The following is a 16,064-nucleotide window of genomic DNA, read 5'->3' as shown; positions in this document are numbered from 1 at the left end:
CTGATATCTCCACTCAGACGGCAGAACCAGCAATGGGGTGTAACAGGCTGGAAACCTGCCCAAGCTGAGCCCCCAAATGCAAGGAGCAGCCCTCATGTTGAGAACTGTGGAGATCCAGACAAATCACTACTACATGCTACTCACACAATTTCACAAAAGAGTAGAAAAAGGAACCCCAGACAGAAGGGAACAGAAGAAAAGTTGAAGTGAAGGCACTATATAACACGTAAGGGTTTCTTAGAAGATCAAGCCAAGAAATATAAAACATGAATGTGCACCCCAGTTTTATCCACGGAATTCAAATAGGTAATTTTACTTTTACCAAGATTTCCACATTTGGTTTCTGGCAAAAAAATTATGAAGGCTCTTTCTCATGTGAGATATCCCATTTTCTTAAAACAACTGTTTCTTATTAACAAAGTTTGCTTTTTGCGTGGTTATTCTGTTTAGACAAATAAAACTGTATTATAATTTATATAAACATTTACCACAAACCTTACCAAATTGTATGAATAATCATTACAAACAAACACGTTTAGCACCTGTTCAGTCGATTGCCCATTGCCTCGGAGAATTTGCATTTTTCTTTAGTTTATGGCCTGCCCTAAGGCAAGTGTTTAAGCTGCTTCTCCTAATTTTTTTTTTCTGGCAGCTAGAATTAAAGTTTTCAATAGTAACAAAATTAAATGTCCTCCCAGGACCAGGGGAAGGTGAGTGATGTGTTCACCCAGAGACCTGGCTTCTGGGCCTACAACCCTTAAATGTCTAGTGAGAGCCATTGGAAGGTTCCAATAATGCTAATTGTAGGAAATTACTTAACCTCTTAGAGCCGCCTTTTCCTTTTTATAAAAGTAGGGCATTATATAACTATAAAATAGACAAGTGGTTTGTAAGTCCCTTCCAGCTCTTAAAAGTACATAATTCAAAATAAATACTTTTAAAATTGACTGTGATATATGTGTGTGTATAAGTATACATATACATACACAAACACACACACACAGACACACGCGCGCGCGCGCACTGTTTTGCTGTGAAAAGGGGAGGGACTATTCAACATTTCGTACCAGAACTTTACAGTGCATCAGTGTCAAGACATTTCTGTTCCTGAAAAAAGTAAGTTTCAGGGTGGCATCCCCCCTGCAGGGGGAGTTCTGAGAAGCCAAGTTCAGGAAACAATACCAGCTACTCCCGCTTGGCTTCCAGGCGCTTCAGTCAGGATACAGGGGAGTGTTTTGGAGCCCAGCTCAACTGGGGACCCAGCGGAATTTGTAACCCCCGTTGGCTGTCCGGATGGTAAAGGCATTGCCCTGAGGGAAAGCGAGGGTGCGGATGGTGCTATGGCTGCGGATGGGGGTGCTGAAGGAGGCGCCCTCCTCCAGCTCACTGTGGCTCAGGTTCAGCGCGCTCCGGCTGCAGTCTGTGCGCAGCCCCCGGAAGGCGCCGTGCAGGTTCCCGGGCCTGCCGTCCGTGCTCCCGGGCTCCGGCTGCAGCCGAAGCCGCTTGGGATCGCGGCTCTGCAGCGCTTCATCGCAGCGCTCGGAAATCTCCCTCAGGATGGCGTCCACTTCCGTGCAATCCTGCCCCGCAGCGCTGAACAACTCCTCCAGGCTCCTTTTGGCGGTCGCCTTGAGCAGGAAGGGCTCTGCTGCCGCCCCGCAATCCCGGGATTGCGTGATCATCAGTTTCTACAAAAGATGGGGAGGAGCGCCGCCCTGGGGCCAGCTGGACTCGCCTTGTGCGGAGCGTGCAAAGCGGACCTGGGCGACCGGGAGGACTGAGGCGCCCCCGGCAAGTGGCTCAGCGAGCTCCCAGCGGTCCTCTCCGTTCCCTGACCCCTGCCGGGTCCCAACACTGGGAGCAGGGTAGGGGGTGCACAGGAATACTTTCGACTTTGTGCAGTGTCCCACGTGGCCGCGCCCCACTTACATCCAGCACTGAGGCCAGGTGCCGGGTGCGACTGGCGAGTTCCCTCAGTTGCACGTTCCGCTCCTTGAGCGAGGCGATCTCCTCCTGTTTCTGGGTCAGCGTCACGTGCAGCTACAGGAGGAAACCCAAACATTCAGAGATAGGCCACCGTGCTCGGTCTCGTCTGCATACTCTGCATGAATTAAACCCAGATCCTAATGTCTAATCAGGAACAGGGGACCCGAGGGCATTCACACTGCTGAGAATAATAGTCAATTTTCTTTTCTTTTCTTTTTACCAAGCACTTAGACAAATGTTTCTCAATTAAACCTCAGTGTAGCATGGTGGTGAAGAGTACTGACTTGGGCAACAGGCAGATCTAGATTCTGCCTCTGAAGTTCAACTTTCCTACACCTCAGTTTCTTTATCCGCAAAAAAAAAAAAAATGGAGCTAGTAAGAGTATCTCTATCTCAGTGGTTGTATTAAATGAGAAGAGAAAGTAAATTGGTAAGCACAATACCAGGCAAATAGAAAATTTTCAATAAAGATTCGTAGCCCTATTAAAAATCTAAGGGGGGGTAGGATCCTTCCCACTTAGTGAAGTTGGAAACTGAGGTAGAGCCGCTGGAGCAACAGCAGCTACAGGAACCACTCGGCCCACTGGTTCTGAGGTCCACAAGGGCACGTTCCCGCTCCTGTAACCCCCGCTTCCACCCTGTCTCCGCCCCAGGAGTCCTGGCCGCCAGCCCAGGGTCCCTACTTGGTTATTCTCAACGAGCGCGTCCCCCAACGCCCTCTGGTTCTGGTCGGCCACCTCCTTCCAGTACTGCTCTGGCGGAGGCACGTCCGGAGGACGAAGCGGCGGTGACTGCAGGGCCCGTGGGTCCAGCGGCGGGGAGAGACAGGACCCGAAGGGCAATACATCGCAAGGAGAGAAGGGGAAGTTTCCGCCGGCCAGGGGAGGCGACATCAAAGAGGATGAGTCTGAGGAAGAGCGGGAGTTGGGTTTACAGCCTCAGACTCATGCCCAGCTAGCTACAGGGACAATGCCACGCTGGGCGTAGGGTTTATGTGGAGACTTTTCTTTATTAAGTAAAGCACCCCTCACTCTGCAAACCCTACAATTCCCAAGCCCTTCTTAATATCCTGTACGAACACAGCAGTCGCTCAATATATGCCTGTTGAGGTGATCTGAACTGAATCTCCACGGTGGCCAGGGCAAACTGCCCGAAGTCACACACGCCCGCTGCTCTGCACACTCCTATCGCTCAGCCTCTCCCCGACCACATCACAGCGCAGGCTTCCCTCCCCCAGAACTCATACTGACCAACTGAGAGAGCCATATAGATCCAGTAATTCATCTCCATTAGGAAGGGTGGGGGTCTCCTAAACATGGAAGAATCTGACCCTTTGATAAATTGCTGGGTTTACCACCTTCACGACCACGAAATCTGCACTAGTCTGATTTGGGGGGTAGGGGACAACCCCGCAGTTATTAAACTGCAAGGAGACTGGCCTTGCCTGCAATGAGATCGTCCACGGTGTCTCTGAAATCTTGCAGGTCGAAGTCCGCTGGGGTTTGCAGGGAATGGTTCTGAAATAAACCAGAGGCGTAATCTAGTTACCGTCGAGTCTGGCAGGCCTGCAACACTTCCTAGATCGACAGTTGTCCTCCCCGGGTTCCGGGGCGGGCCTGCACGCACTCGCTGTTCGCACCCGAACTTCATACCTGAAAGTCAAAACCCCATCCGAGACACGGAAGACACATGGCTTGCACTGCCATGGTGGGGAGCGGGACGCACAAAGCGGGGACAGGCTCCGCGAGGGCCCAGCAGCACTCCGAAACTGCGCGCCTGTGGCCGGCGTCTGGCCTTCCGCGCGCAGCGCAGCGGCCCCACGCCCAGCCTCGGACAGCAGGCACAGCCCCTGAGCCGCCTCATTGGCCAGCCACCAGCCAACCAGCTGCCTCCGTGCGGCCCGGCGCGGTCCTCGTGCGCCCGCTGGACCTCGGCGCCGACTTACCTCCGACTGGCCTAGGAGCCACCACTCTAAGAGTAGGAAGCTGGGCGTGCGAACACTCTTTTTCTTCCCAAGATCCTACAGCGTGCAAAGTCATCCAAAGCAGTAATTCGAGGCCATATATCCCGCCAAGGCTCAGTCACAACTAAACCACCCCCTCCCCATAAAGGAAGGGAAAAGGTAGGCTATGATGAGAGGCCAGGGATGCTATGGAAAGTGCCTGTGTTCATCACGCAGGCGTGGCCCCTATTGCTCTTCCTTTTCTTAAAAAAGTCGGAGTTGACTTTTCCTGTACAGTGTGACGCGCCTCCAGCATCTCGCACTGGACACTCTCCCGGGTTCCCGCAACGTGCCTGGGTGCCTGCGGCGGAAGGAGACAGTAAAGGGCTGGCGGTCCAAGAACCTTCTTATTCCCTTAATTCATGGCCATTTAGAGTTGCCAAAACTCTTTTAGGTAGAGTCTTTTCTGTCAATTCTCGCAGCAATGTGGAAAGCAGGCAGGGCCCAGGAGGTGACTCCTCCTCTGATGGAGAATCTGAAGCTCAGAGAAATTGGGTTGCCCAGAGTTTACCTAGCTCTGAAATGGTGGAATTGCGGCTCCTGCCCCAGAATGCTGGTGCCTATTTCAGTTCTCTTTCCTCTATACCTCATTGCCTCTAGCTTTTCTCTCTCTTTTAGGAAAGCCTGGCTTCCAACGAAGAGAGCACTGGGAAGGGGAAAGAAGTCTCTCCAGGGGCATGGTGTGAGGGATGGATCAAATAAACCCATATCTAGTCTACTGATTCCACTATTATTGATTTATTCCTTAGTGTTAATCATACTCTTCTCCCAAAAGCCCTTCTTTACTATTCAAATATTTCTGAGGAGAGGAACTTATTCTGACCCTAACTTCAAAGACTGGACAAGCATCAGTTCTCCTCAGGGGGGAGAGTTGCAATCAGGGAGGCCTCTAGCATCAGTTGGAAACTGAGGCTATAAGGGGAAAGGAGCTTAGAAAGAAAGGACTGAAAGGCCCAGATAAATCCTGAAGCAAAAGTTCTGCCCTGGTTAAAGGAGTCAGAAACGAACTCATTTCCCAAGGGCTGAAAAGTTTCCCTCTCAGTAGAGATTGAAGAAACGCCCTTACCATGAGGAGACTGGAGGCCAGTTCAGGAACTGGGGCCCAGGAGATGTTTCCTCCTATGCTACCCCAGGTCTTGGCCCGTTCTGGACCTCAAACACTTCTCGAGCATTCCTCTCTCTGTTCACCTTCCCCAGCAGGAAGAAGGCTGGGAAATGTTATCTGAGTGTGCACTGGCCAGGGGTCTTTCCAGGGCATTTTCCCCCAAGGGTCCCTCTCCCTCTGCACCAACCATCTTCCCCAGGAAACACCCTGGACCTCTTGGGCTATCTGGTGTGAGCTCTGTCCTGGAAACTTTGAATCCTACCTTCCCAGTTAGATCCATATCTGGCATTTCTTCAACTATAACAGTAGCCAAAAAAGAAAATAAGACTAACACAGAACCTGATGTCCAGTTTAAGTTCTGCATACTTAAGCAAAATTCAGCAAGAGCCTGCTTGATTTTTGCTACTTGCAAAACAAACATGTTGGAGTAAGGGAGTGATGTAGGCCTCTGGGTCAACTGAAAGATGCTCAGGCACTGTCTTTCCCCTGTTTGAACATCCAGACCTAAAAAGAATAGAATGGCCTCTGCAGGGCAATGCCCACTCTCACTTTTTGACCTAACCATCTTTGCTGTCAGTGTCCAGCTACACTCTATCCCAATTCTAAGAGGCCCTTAGAGGAGGTCTGGGAAGCCTTGCTCCATCACCAACCCCAATTCTGGGAGGTGGTCGTATCTTCAGAAGAGTTCTGTGCTGGGCCTGTCCCCAGGGACCTCATGTCCCCAGCATCTGCTGCAAAGAAACTGGCAGTCTTCCTGTAGGCTGCATCTGGCTAAGACCTCCTGTCCTCTGGGCACTTCATATCCCACGGATGAGCCAGGCTTCTGGCCTCCCAGACACCAGTGCTGGAGGCTCCATCCTCTGCTGAGGAGTATCAGCTCTGGCAAGTGGTAGAAGTGGGGTGGAATCAAGAAGGTAGGTTTTTTCGGAAAATAAAAAAGTCAAAAGCCTCTTTGCCCCGTAAAAGTAAATGACAGGAGGCTTTGAAGAGGAAGAAAAGGATGTTTTAAAAGTGCCCAACTGCTGAAGGACCATCCCTAAAAAGAGAAACGTTTTCTGTCAGATTTCTTCCAGAATCCTTTGTCCCTCTTTCGGCATCCCCCTAAACGTAAACTCTTCTTTTACAGTCTTGATAGAAAAATTATCCTCCTATCTCCACATTCCTTAGATACCAGGGAATGAGAGCTGTTAGTGAAAGGCCAGGAAGGGGATGTTGGGCGCACAGACAGGACACGTATTAGGTACCCAGCGCGCAACTTTGCACCCACCTACCCGCCCGTTCCCACAGTGCGCAATCTCCACGTTGCTTTGTCGCAGCTCCAGGGTATAGTTGGGGAGGGGATGGGGAGACCCATCTGGCAGGGTAGCCCTCCAGGTGAATCCCCCTGTCCTGAGTAGGCCAGAACAGCTCTGGGAATGAGGCCTTCGTAACATACTAGGAGGGAAGAAGAAGTTCTGATCCTGGAGGCTCAGATTCCGGCACGATGTCTCCCCTCAGTATCCAGACGTGCTTGCGCTCCCCACCCGAGACGAGCCCTTGCGGAAAAGAAACCATGACTCCGGAGTTGGAGTTTGGGCTACCGGAGGTCGCGAGGCTCCACGAGGAAGGGGAGGTACCTGCGAGGTGGCCGAGTCACCACCAGGCGGCGCGTCGGACCCGAGCAGCGAGGAGCAGTCGGCGAGGTCCTGCAGGTCTATGGTGGTGAGGGCTGCGCAGGAAGAACCGGAGATACGCGCCCCTCAAAGCCTGAGCCTCCCCGCAAGGGCTCGCCGCTAGCATCCCCGCCAGGATGTCAGAGCCAGGGCAGCCGCGCGCCTCCCCCCCCCCCCCCCCCACGCGCCGCGGGGAACCCCAGGGGTCTCGCGGGGACCATCGCGCTCACCTGGCAGCGCAGCGGGCTCCGCGTCGCGGGGATCCTCATACACCAACACCGTGCTGCCGCCGCTGCAGCCAGGAAAGAACTTCCGCGGAGAGGCGAACTAGCCGGGCACAGAAACGGTGAGCGCGGGTCAGCCCTCGGGGCCAGGAGCGTGCGGACCCCACCCGGCTCCGGCCTCGGCCCACGGCCCCACCTTCCTCTCTAGCTTCTCAGGTTTGCCGAAGGGCCGGCCCCGCAGCTCCAGCATCCTGTTGGGACAGATGCTATCGAAGGCCCGGCGTCCCGTCGCGGCGCCCCCGCCTGCCTGCATCCTGTCTCCCCACGCCGACTACTCGGAGTCGGAGGCCAGGCTGCGATAGCGACCCACACCCTGCGCTCTGCCCGGAGCCTGCAGGCTCAGAAGCCGGCCGGAGGTCGGGGAAGGCGCGTGGCCGGGGTGGAGCTAAGGGACGGCTGTGGAAGTGCGGAAGGAGGGCCAAGTGGAGAGGGAAGACCGCTGCGCGGGAGGGGCGGCTCGCGCCTGAGCGCCAGAGGTGGCGCCTTCAGCCCCGGACAATCTGCGCTCGGGCGGAGGCGTTAAACCCAACCTGGCAACGCGGCTTCCCCCGGGAACCGCGAGCGCGGGGCCCCGGCCCGCGAGCGCCCTTTTGGCGAGGGTTGGCGCCCCCGCCTCCAGGCCGCGCCAGAGGAAGGGAGTGAAGGAGGGGCGGACGAGCCCTACCGGTCCCTAACACTGCGTGCCGCCTTCCCGTTTATGGACAGTGGGGATGGAAAAGTTAACGATTCTTATTTTCTTCCAATCCAGCCACAAGCCACGAAATAAACGTGGAGAGACGCTCGCCAAAGCCAGACTCCCGCATTTTCCCTGTCCTGTAGGATTTGGTGGGGATGTAGAATTCCAGCAAGGAATTCCCAGAACAGCCCCTAGATTACAGAAGCCCCTTCCCCCAGTGCTGGGGTGCACCCTTGGTCTTGACTCCCCGACTTCCACTTGGTCCCTTTGGCCTGATGCTAAGAGACCCGCCCTTAACCCCTAGTCCCGCACTTTCCCGGGCAGCAGCGCGTAAGCATAGCCTTTAAAAGAGGGTCAATTAAGAAAGAAAACGTGACCTCTACCAACTCTCCTCCAGTTTCTGAAAATGCCACAAATGGACAGTCCCAAATCCTCTAAAACCCAGGTCTCTGTCTCCCCTGGAGCCCTCAGCTGCCCACTGCAGCATTTGTACAGCCGGCCTCACTTGCTCTGCCGCAGTCTTGGCTGCCCTTCCCAAGCCCGAAGCCTCTCCCAGGAAGGGGCATCTCCAGACCCTTGAGTAAGGGGGCCCCCTCTCAAGACTACTCTTATATCCATCCAATCTGAACAATCATCTGAAATTGGAATCTTTGTGACCTCCTGTTGGGCACATTGTTTGTTCCTTATACCTAGTAGTAGTAGTGAAAGATCCTCTTTAAAGTGTCATGATCCTCTTTTATTCACACCTATTATCTGGGTTAATAAACAAGATACCCCTAACAGCGATGGAGAGTAACTCAATGGTAGAGCTAGGATAGACTTAGAGACTCTCTGACCCATCTGTAGATGCCGGAACCCAGTTGCCGACAGGGCAGCCAGCTAGAGTTGGTGTGGTATCGCTGATGGTGAGGAGCTCTGGCTTTTCCATCAGAGTGCCTGAGGATCTGAACCAGATCAGTGAGCCCTAGTTCTTTAGGAAAAACATAACATGACTTCAATAGAGTTGCTGTAAAGATGAGATTATTTATGTAATGTGACTGGTGCTTGGTGTGGATAAATTAATGTTGTTGTTGTTGTTGTTGTTTTAAGGAGCCTTTTCAGCTGCACCTCCAGCCTCCCACAGCCTCTTCCTGGCTCTGTCTCCTGCTTCCTCTGATTCTTAAGTAGGCTAGCCACTGGCCTAGAGCCCTGGTCCTCCACACCCATCTTTACCGATTTTGCAGTCTGTCAAAGGAGTAGGGGAGCTCTTAGCTGAGTTTTTGGGGAGATCTCTACCCATGGAGACCATCACCGATTTTCCCGAACAGGCCCATTTTTCATCAATGAGTTCCAAATTGGGGTAGAAAAGTATAGGCATTGTACGTAAAAATGTACAATAGATTATCTGTGGCAACAGGAGCTGGAATAGCATGATTATGTGACTCCTAGTCTGGATGACTCTAGAACCATAGCACCCATATCGACCTTGGCTGAGTGATGGGGTAAATGGTGGTGAAGACAATTCCTCCCAAAGTCCCTCTTTTTGCAGAAGGGCAAGTCGCTGCTGCCCTCCACCCCCAACAGCCAGTCTGAGGGCTCCAGATGTATTGGGACTTGGGACAGATATGACTTTTCTCCTGCTCCTCTTCACCATTGCAGACCAGCTTCTTCTCAAATAGCTTGGGGATCATCACTTCCCTCTACCTGAGCCGAGGAGGAGAAAGTTCCTGGAGCGCTTGGCATATCAACATATCAGGAGCCCAGGGTTAGGTGCTCCTGGCACTGGAGAGTACTTGGACCATGTACGTGAAGAAAAGTGCAGGGAAGATTCTTTAAATTTGCTTTGAGTTTGTTTGCTTTTTATTTGTGAGAATTTGTCATACATTTGGATTTATCCTAAATAGAGTTAGAGAACATGACTTTTTTCCCCAAAAACTTTTTTCAACCGTACAGAAAATTTGAAAAAAAAACAGTACAATGAACAACAGTATGTTCACCTCCAAGTGTTAACATTTTCCTATATCTGCTTTATTTCTATTTCCTTCCCCAAGTTTTTTTCTGTGTACCCACCCCCGATCATTGTGCAGGCTGCCGCCAGCCTTCATCTCTTGAAAATGTGCTATGTGCCGGGACCTGTGCTGGACGATTTGTGTGGAACATCTCATTAAATCCATACCTCAGCCCTACCAAACAAGTGCTACTGTTCTACCATTTTTACAGAAGAGATTTAGGCATAGAAATAACACTTGCTTAAGGTCACTCAGCCAATTGACTCCAGAGCCTACTTGTTTAATCACTGCTTGATACTACACCTCACACTCTCATTCGGGCTTCGCAACAGCCCTGGTATCAATTGTTGGGCTCAGAGAGGTTAAGAAACTTGCTGGAGGTGACAAAGCTGAGATCCAGGACCTACAGCAGATTCACCACAGTGAGAATGAAGATGATGAGATGGCTGTGGAGTCACAGCTCCAGCAAGCCTGTCTCATTTCTTAGTTTTCCCATCTTGTAAAATGACTTCAACATGACTGGAGGGGGGGACCGTGCTGGCTCTCCAGATATGTTCTCTGTAGTCCCTATTGAATGGATGGCACTGAGTAGATTTGTCCCATACATACCTCAGGAAGAGGGGTTTTTGAGCATTTCCAGAAACCTGTAAGTGCGGGAAGTTGAACAGTGTGGCTAAGGGTGGCACTCTGGATTCTGATCACCTGCCTTCAAATCCTGGCTGCTCCACTGTTGTTTAACCTCTCTGTGGTCCAGTGTCCTTCTCTGGAGAATGGGAAAATAGACTCTGCTTCATAGAATTGTTGGGGGATTGAAGTAATGAATATTGAACACAGTGCCTGGTACTTGTAAGCACTCAATGATAGCCATGATTACTATTATACCATTGTTACCCCGGACTCACATGTAGCAGGTGTTAAGACTTGCATGAAACATTGAACAGTGTGATTGCAGGGTAAATTGACTCCACTTGTAATGGCCATAACTGCCTGCAAAGCCTTCGCTGCCAGCATCTGTTAGCTGTTGTAGTAGTTCTTGCTTCCTTCTAGTTAGTGTGTGCTTCCCAAAGCTTCCCAGCTGGCCATCATCCACATCCATATGTGCTCCCTGACTCCTCTAGACAACATGGAGTGCTGTGGGTTCTATTAGGCCTCACACCCTACTGTGCCCCTTGGACCTTTGGAAGTGAGCAGTCCTCAGCCTCCTGACAAGAGGGCCATGGGATACAGGTCTACAAGTGCCCCTGACTCATCTTGTAATTGAAATCTCCGGGGACCTGGTGTTCCCACAGAGATGCCAACTACAGACCTGGAGGGAGAGAGGACCCCTGCTCATTACTACCTGACTGTTCCCAGGGTTGCCTTCACCTTCCCTCTCTGGGGAGGAACGCGGAACAGCAGCACGCAGACAAACCAGGACAGATAGCCTGTTTATTGGAGAAAGACTCAGCTCTCTCGTGTGCTTTCCAGCAAAATAAATAAACGACCAGACGCTACTATCGTACACTATATACAACATGCATGATGACCTGGTGACCAGGTGGGAGCCCTGAACACCTCTCTGGGGGCCAATACTGCACTTTCAAAGCAATGGGAGCAGTCCAGCAACAGGGCCAGCAGGGGATAAAAGGAGACCAAGAGTCTACTTTATTTCAAGCTCGGGGATAGGCTGCACTTCTCGCAGATCTGGAGGGGCAGTATGTGAGCCAGGGAGGTTCCGTTTATGGCCACCAGTAGCTGCAGCTTGCTCAGGCAGTCCTGCAGCGCCGCCTCAGGGTGCCCGCCCAGGCGCAAGTTCACCGGGCGCGGGAGCTGCAGCATACGGTCAGCCAGCGCCAGACAACAGATGGCCAGCAGGGAGGGGGTGTATCTAGTGAAGGCATAGTCGGCCAGGCTCAGCTCCGCCACCCCACGAGCCAGGGCTTGCGCCTCCAGAGCTTCAGAGACCTCGGCCTGCCCGGCCTCCACGCGGGCATGTGTGAAATGCTCCAGGAAGAAGCTGATGGTTGGCGCGCCCAGGCTGAAGTGCAGCTTGTGCAGCACGATGCACTCGAGGTTGCAGAGCTGCTGCCGGGAGAAGGCGCCGCAGCACAGGGCCAGGAGCTGCTTCACCCGCGGCGGGTGCACCTCCACCTGCAACACAGGGGCGCTCAGGCCCCTCTGAGCCGTGCATCCCGAGTCGGAGGCCCGCCCCAGTCTTAAACCCGGGAGAAACCAGGAATTCTTACCCCCACTTACTCCCCCCCAATCCCTTCCAACGAGACAGCTGGGGCTTCGCCTCTCCATTACTTCCTCTTTAATCACCTGGAGTGTACTTCCAGAGCAGTTTCTCTAACTACTGCCCAGCTAAAAAAAAACTTTGAGAAATTCTGAAGGGTTTTTTTCCCGGAGATTGGAATAGCAGGGCTGCAAAGGGCTGTTGGGACTTACTTTGGGGCCGACTTCAGCCTATTTCTTTGGGTGCGGGATGAAAGGATTATTAGTTTGTGGAGGAACTGTGAAGTTAAGACGGTGGGATGTGTAAATTTGCAAACGTCCACCTAAACGACTTCAGGGAATCCAGCACTAAGTCATGTGATCGTGTGCCCTGGACAGCCAGACAGAGAGTGGCTGGGAGTTTGGCTGCCCCCACCCCCCACCCCCGACCCCGCGTGGAGGTACCTGCTTGCAAGCGATGAGCAGGGACGTGACCCCGAGCAGCTGGAAGCAGTCTGCAGCCACAGGCGTGGTGGTAAGGAAGCGATCCAGAGTGTTTACCGTCAGGCACAGCGACTCGAAGGAGAGGCCGAACTGGCGGTGCACGGGGATCAGCCAGCTGAGCAGTTTACAGCGGGATTCCGCCGTTACCTGCCAGGAGGAGGGAGGCGGGCCGGCTGAGCCTAGGGCGGAGAAGGGCTGCGGAAGGGACAGGCCAAGAAGACCCAGGGAGCTTCCTCGGAGGGAGGCAGGAAGAAAGGAAAGAGCTAAATACGCTGGAAACTAGGAAACACTCGGGCAGCGCTGCTGCGGAAAGAGCACGGGCTGGGCTAGGAGCCGGGACGCCTGGATTGGTGGCTGGCCCTGTGCTGAGCGCGTGTACACATTACCTCGTGTAATCCTCTCAGCAATTCGGGAGGGGGAGGGGATCCCCACTTTGCAGATGAAGAAACAATCTCAGGATTATTAAATAACTTGCCCGGGTTCCGTAGGAGTCCGGACTCGAACCTAGAAACTGTCTTAACTCCTTTGCATTCTACTGTGTCCCCACTAACGAGTTTGGAGACTTCGGGCAGGTCACTTAAGCCGTCTAGGCCCCACTTCTCTCCATCTGTAAAATGAGGCCGGTGGCCCAGCCCTCCAAAGCCCCTTCCCGCGCGGGCCGGGGCGCCGCAGAGGGCAGACAGAGCAGAAAAGGAGAGAGCCCGGGAGAGGAAGAAGAGCGGCGGTGGGGAGCTGGCTCTACCAGCGCCTCACTTGTGGCTGCCGCGCCAGCGACTCCCGCGGGTGGAAGTGGCTCTCCCGCGCCTTGCAGAAGGCGTAGCAGCTCTGACCGTAGTCGCGGAAGGTCTGTAGATCTAGCTGCACCAACTGCTGGGCAGGGCCGGGTAGGGCGCTGCAGCCACGCGCCGCGGACGCCGCAGGACTGTCCGCGCCGTCCGAGCCGGAGCTGGGGGACTCAAACAGGTCGCGAACGCCAGAGTCTCCCAGGAGCGGGCACGGGTTCAGCGGCTGCAGCGGCTGCTTCCTCCGAAGACGTGGGCGCTTGCTCTTCTTCACTGGGGCACGGAGGTTCTGGGCGTTGTCCCGCCTCCCAACCCGGGCGGCGGGGCTCACAGGGCTGGTAAGGCAGGGCGTCACCATGATGCAGCCGGGTGGCCACCCTACTACTGCCCGGCTGCGGCGGGCTGGAAGCGCGAGTGCGAAGGGGGCCAGGCCTGATGGGCGCTGAGGCCCTAAGTACTCGGCCTGTGCCTTCCCTCTACCCCACCCCCGGCCTCTCACTGGCTGAGCCCAGAGCGGCACGAGAGCCGCGCTTTCCCGGCTGAGGAACCGCTCCGAGGTGAGCTACCGGCAGCGCTTATCCTCCGCAATCCGCAAACGGGAGGAGGAGTTACAGCCTGCGCAGCCCGCTCCGTGCGCGTCCCGCGTTCCCCGGGCAACCGAGCCAGGGTCGCGGCGGGAGCTGCGCGCGCGGAATGGAGTGGGGGTGGGGCGGCGGCGGCCGCGAGGCCAGGTGAGCGCCGGATCCAGCCGAGGCTCTCGACCATTCCCGGGAGAAGATTCTCTCGGGGCCCATCTCCCCATCCTTGGCCAGATCGTCTCGCCACGCGCGAGCATCTTCCATGCGGGCTCTAACCCACGTTGGTAATTTGGCCAAAAGTCCGTTTCCGAGCTCCAAACGAAGGCTCCAGCTAGAATTTTGTCAGCACAAGAGAAATTTTCTTCAGTGACCCATACAAGCAACAATCCTAATTCACTTGCGTTTGTGATTTTTGTTTTAGGTGGGTCCCGAGTAGCGAGGATCCTTCCTTCCGCCGGAGGTTCCTCTGCGATGCTGTGTCTCTAGGAGCTGGGGCAGCAGCCCGCCAGGCAGACGGGCAGGCGTTCGTGCTCAAAACAAAACCCAAGACTGTCCCAGGAACCTCAGACAGCAGCTCCGCTGTCCTGTTAGACTTTCGCCCCACTTCCCACCCCAAGCCAAGTCAGCTGGAGCGGTTTAAGAACATAACGTTGGAGGATGGCAGTTCTAGCTTTATCAAATTGCTCACAGCCTGTTCTGTTTTAGGTCATTAGCTTTTGACCCTTTGCCCGGAGCGGCCTAACCTTGCTTGGTCATTCCCTGCTTCCTGTTTCTTGCTCCTTCAGACTGGAAGCTTCCTCAGAGGAAGTTCAGCTTCCTCTCACGGAAGAAGCTCACGGAAGTAGAGCTGGAGTGGAGGGCGGTCCAGGCAGGAGAGACTGGACTGGAAGTGTCAGCTTCCTCAGGTCACTGCTGCTTTAGTCCTAAACTCCTGTCCTGGTAGAAACTGGAGTCCTTCTCTGGCCTGAGTGAATCTTTCTGAGGGGCTCAGATCCCTTAGGAGAAGGGACATTGGGGGCACAAGTAGCACGTAGTCAGCCTTATAGGCATTTCTCAGTGGCAGAAAGCCCACGCGGCATCCGCCTGATGAACATTTTTCAGAGGTGCTCCAAGAGGTGAGATTACTAGGTGCCAAGAGCAGGTTCAGCCATTCTCGCCTCATTTCAGAAGAAAGCTGACAAATGTATGTAATCAAAGTGAAAATCTTTGTCCCCAGAAATTTAGTGGGGTTTGGGGTGGTGTCTTCTAGAGATGCAGGTAGAAGAAAAGGGAAGGATTTCAGGTTCTGGTCAGTATGACTCCTATTTCCCTGTAACTCTGAGCAAGGTATTTCGTCTTCAGACCTAAATAGTGTCATCTGTAACGAGAGATTAGCTAAGAATCATCTTTATTTCAAAATACAGGTGCCAGGCCTCCCTGTCTCCTCTCAGTCTATTGTTGGGGAACCACTGTGGGAGGAGCAATTAAATCTGTGGAGAGGGGTCAGATATCAGACTTCCTCCTTGAGAGGCTGCCTAGGTGAGGAGGAAGAACCCAGGAATTCTGATTCTTCAAACCCGCCCAGGTAGCCAACGTGGTACAGTGGAAAGAGCACAAAGTCAACTCCTAGGCTCAAAATTGTCGCTCCCATTTATTGATCATTGGGAAAGCTGCTTACCTTCTCTGAGCCTCCATTTCGTCATCTGTTAAATGTGGATTTTAATATTTGCCTCGAGGGTCAAGTGAAATAGATATGAAAGCTCAAAGTCCTTTCTGAATATACAATAGTGGGGTCACCTTAAGGCTCACTGGGGAGTCAACAATATTATCACACTGGAGATATTCTGAAAAGCAGCACCCTCATTTTATCCGCCACCTGTGGACCTGAGGCCAGTGGTACTTTGTTGAAAATGCTTTGCTCTCCCAGGAGTTTGCCTGCAGTAGTTAACTCCCAGCAGGGGGTGCCTGAGCTTTGACTCGATAGATCTATTCCTCAGTATTCGCGGAGGGCCTGCCATGCCAGGTCTAGAACAGTGAGCAAGGCGGCATGGGCCCTGACCTCCCACAGCTGACGTTCTAGTGGGGGAAACAGAACCACCTGTCACACCTTTTAAATTATTGAAGTGTGGTAAGGGTTATGATAGAGGATCTCCTGAGTGTAAGGTGGACAGACAAAATACAGGACACCCAGCTAAATTCAAAGGTCAGATAAACAACAAATACATTTTTAGTATAAGTATGTCTCAAATATTGCATGGGACATGTTTATACTAAAAAATTATTCATTCTTTATCTGAAATCCAAATATTGCAAGGGGCATACTTATACTAAAAGA

The 16,064-nt window shown here is 53.2% G+C and overlaps 2 protein-coding genes across 2 annotated transcripts; both read right to left on the bottom strand.

The window, feature by feature from the left end:
- Nucleotides 1–283: 283 nt before the first annotated feature.
- MCIDAS (multiciliate differentiation and DNA synthesis associated cell cycle protein) lies at nt 284–7,669 on the bottom strand. The gene is made up of 7 exons (XM_008532400.2): nt 7,166–7,669; nt 6,976–7,072; nt 6,710–6,801; nt 3,431–3,503; nt 2,670–2,893; nt 1,930–2,040; nt 284–1,688 (listed from the first exon to the last, which is right to left on the bottom strand). The coding sequence occupies exons 1-7, from the start codon at nt 7,280–7,282 to the stop codon at nt 1,248–1,250; spliced, it is 1,155 nt and encodes a 384-aa protein (XP_008530622.1). The 5' UTR covers nt 7,283–7,669; the 3' UTR covers nt 284–1,247.
- Nucleotides 7,670–11,107: 3,438 nt separating this feature from the next.
- Nucleotides 11,108–13,854, bottom strand: CCNO (cyclin O). The gene is made up of 3 exons (XM_008532401.2): nt 13,144–13,854; nt 12,352–12,537; nt 11,108–11,823 (listed from the first exon to the last, which is right to left on the bottom strand). The coding sequence occupies exons 1-3, from the start codon at nt 13,528–13,530 to the stop codon at nt 11,338–11,340; spliced, it is 1,059 nt and encodes a 352-aa protein (XP_008530623.1). The 5' UTR covers nt 13,531–13,854; the 3' UTR covers nt 11,108–11,337.
- Nucleotides 13,855–16,064: the final 2,210 nt, after the last annotated feature.

Source organism: Equus przewalskii, chromosome 20 (assembly GCF_037783145.1).
Source record: "Equus przewalskii isolate Varuska chromosome 20, EquPr2, whole genome shotgun sequence".
In the NCBI taxonomy this organism is placed as follows: Eukaryota; Metazoa; Chordata; class Mammalia; order Perissodactyla; family Equidae; genus Equus; species Equus przewalskii.
The sequence above is the reverse complement of the archived record's forward strand: the minus strand, read 5'-3'. Positions and strand labels throughout refer to the sequence as shown.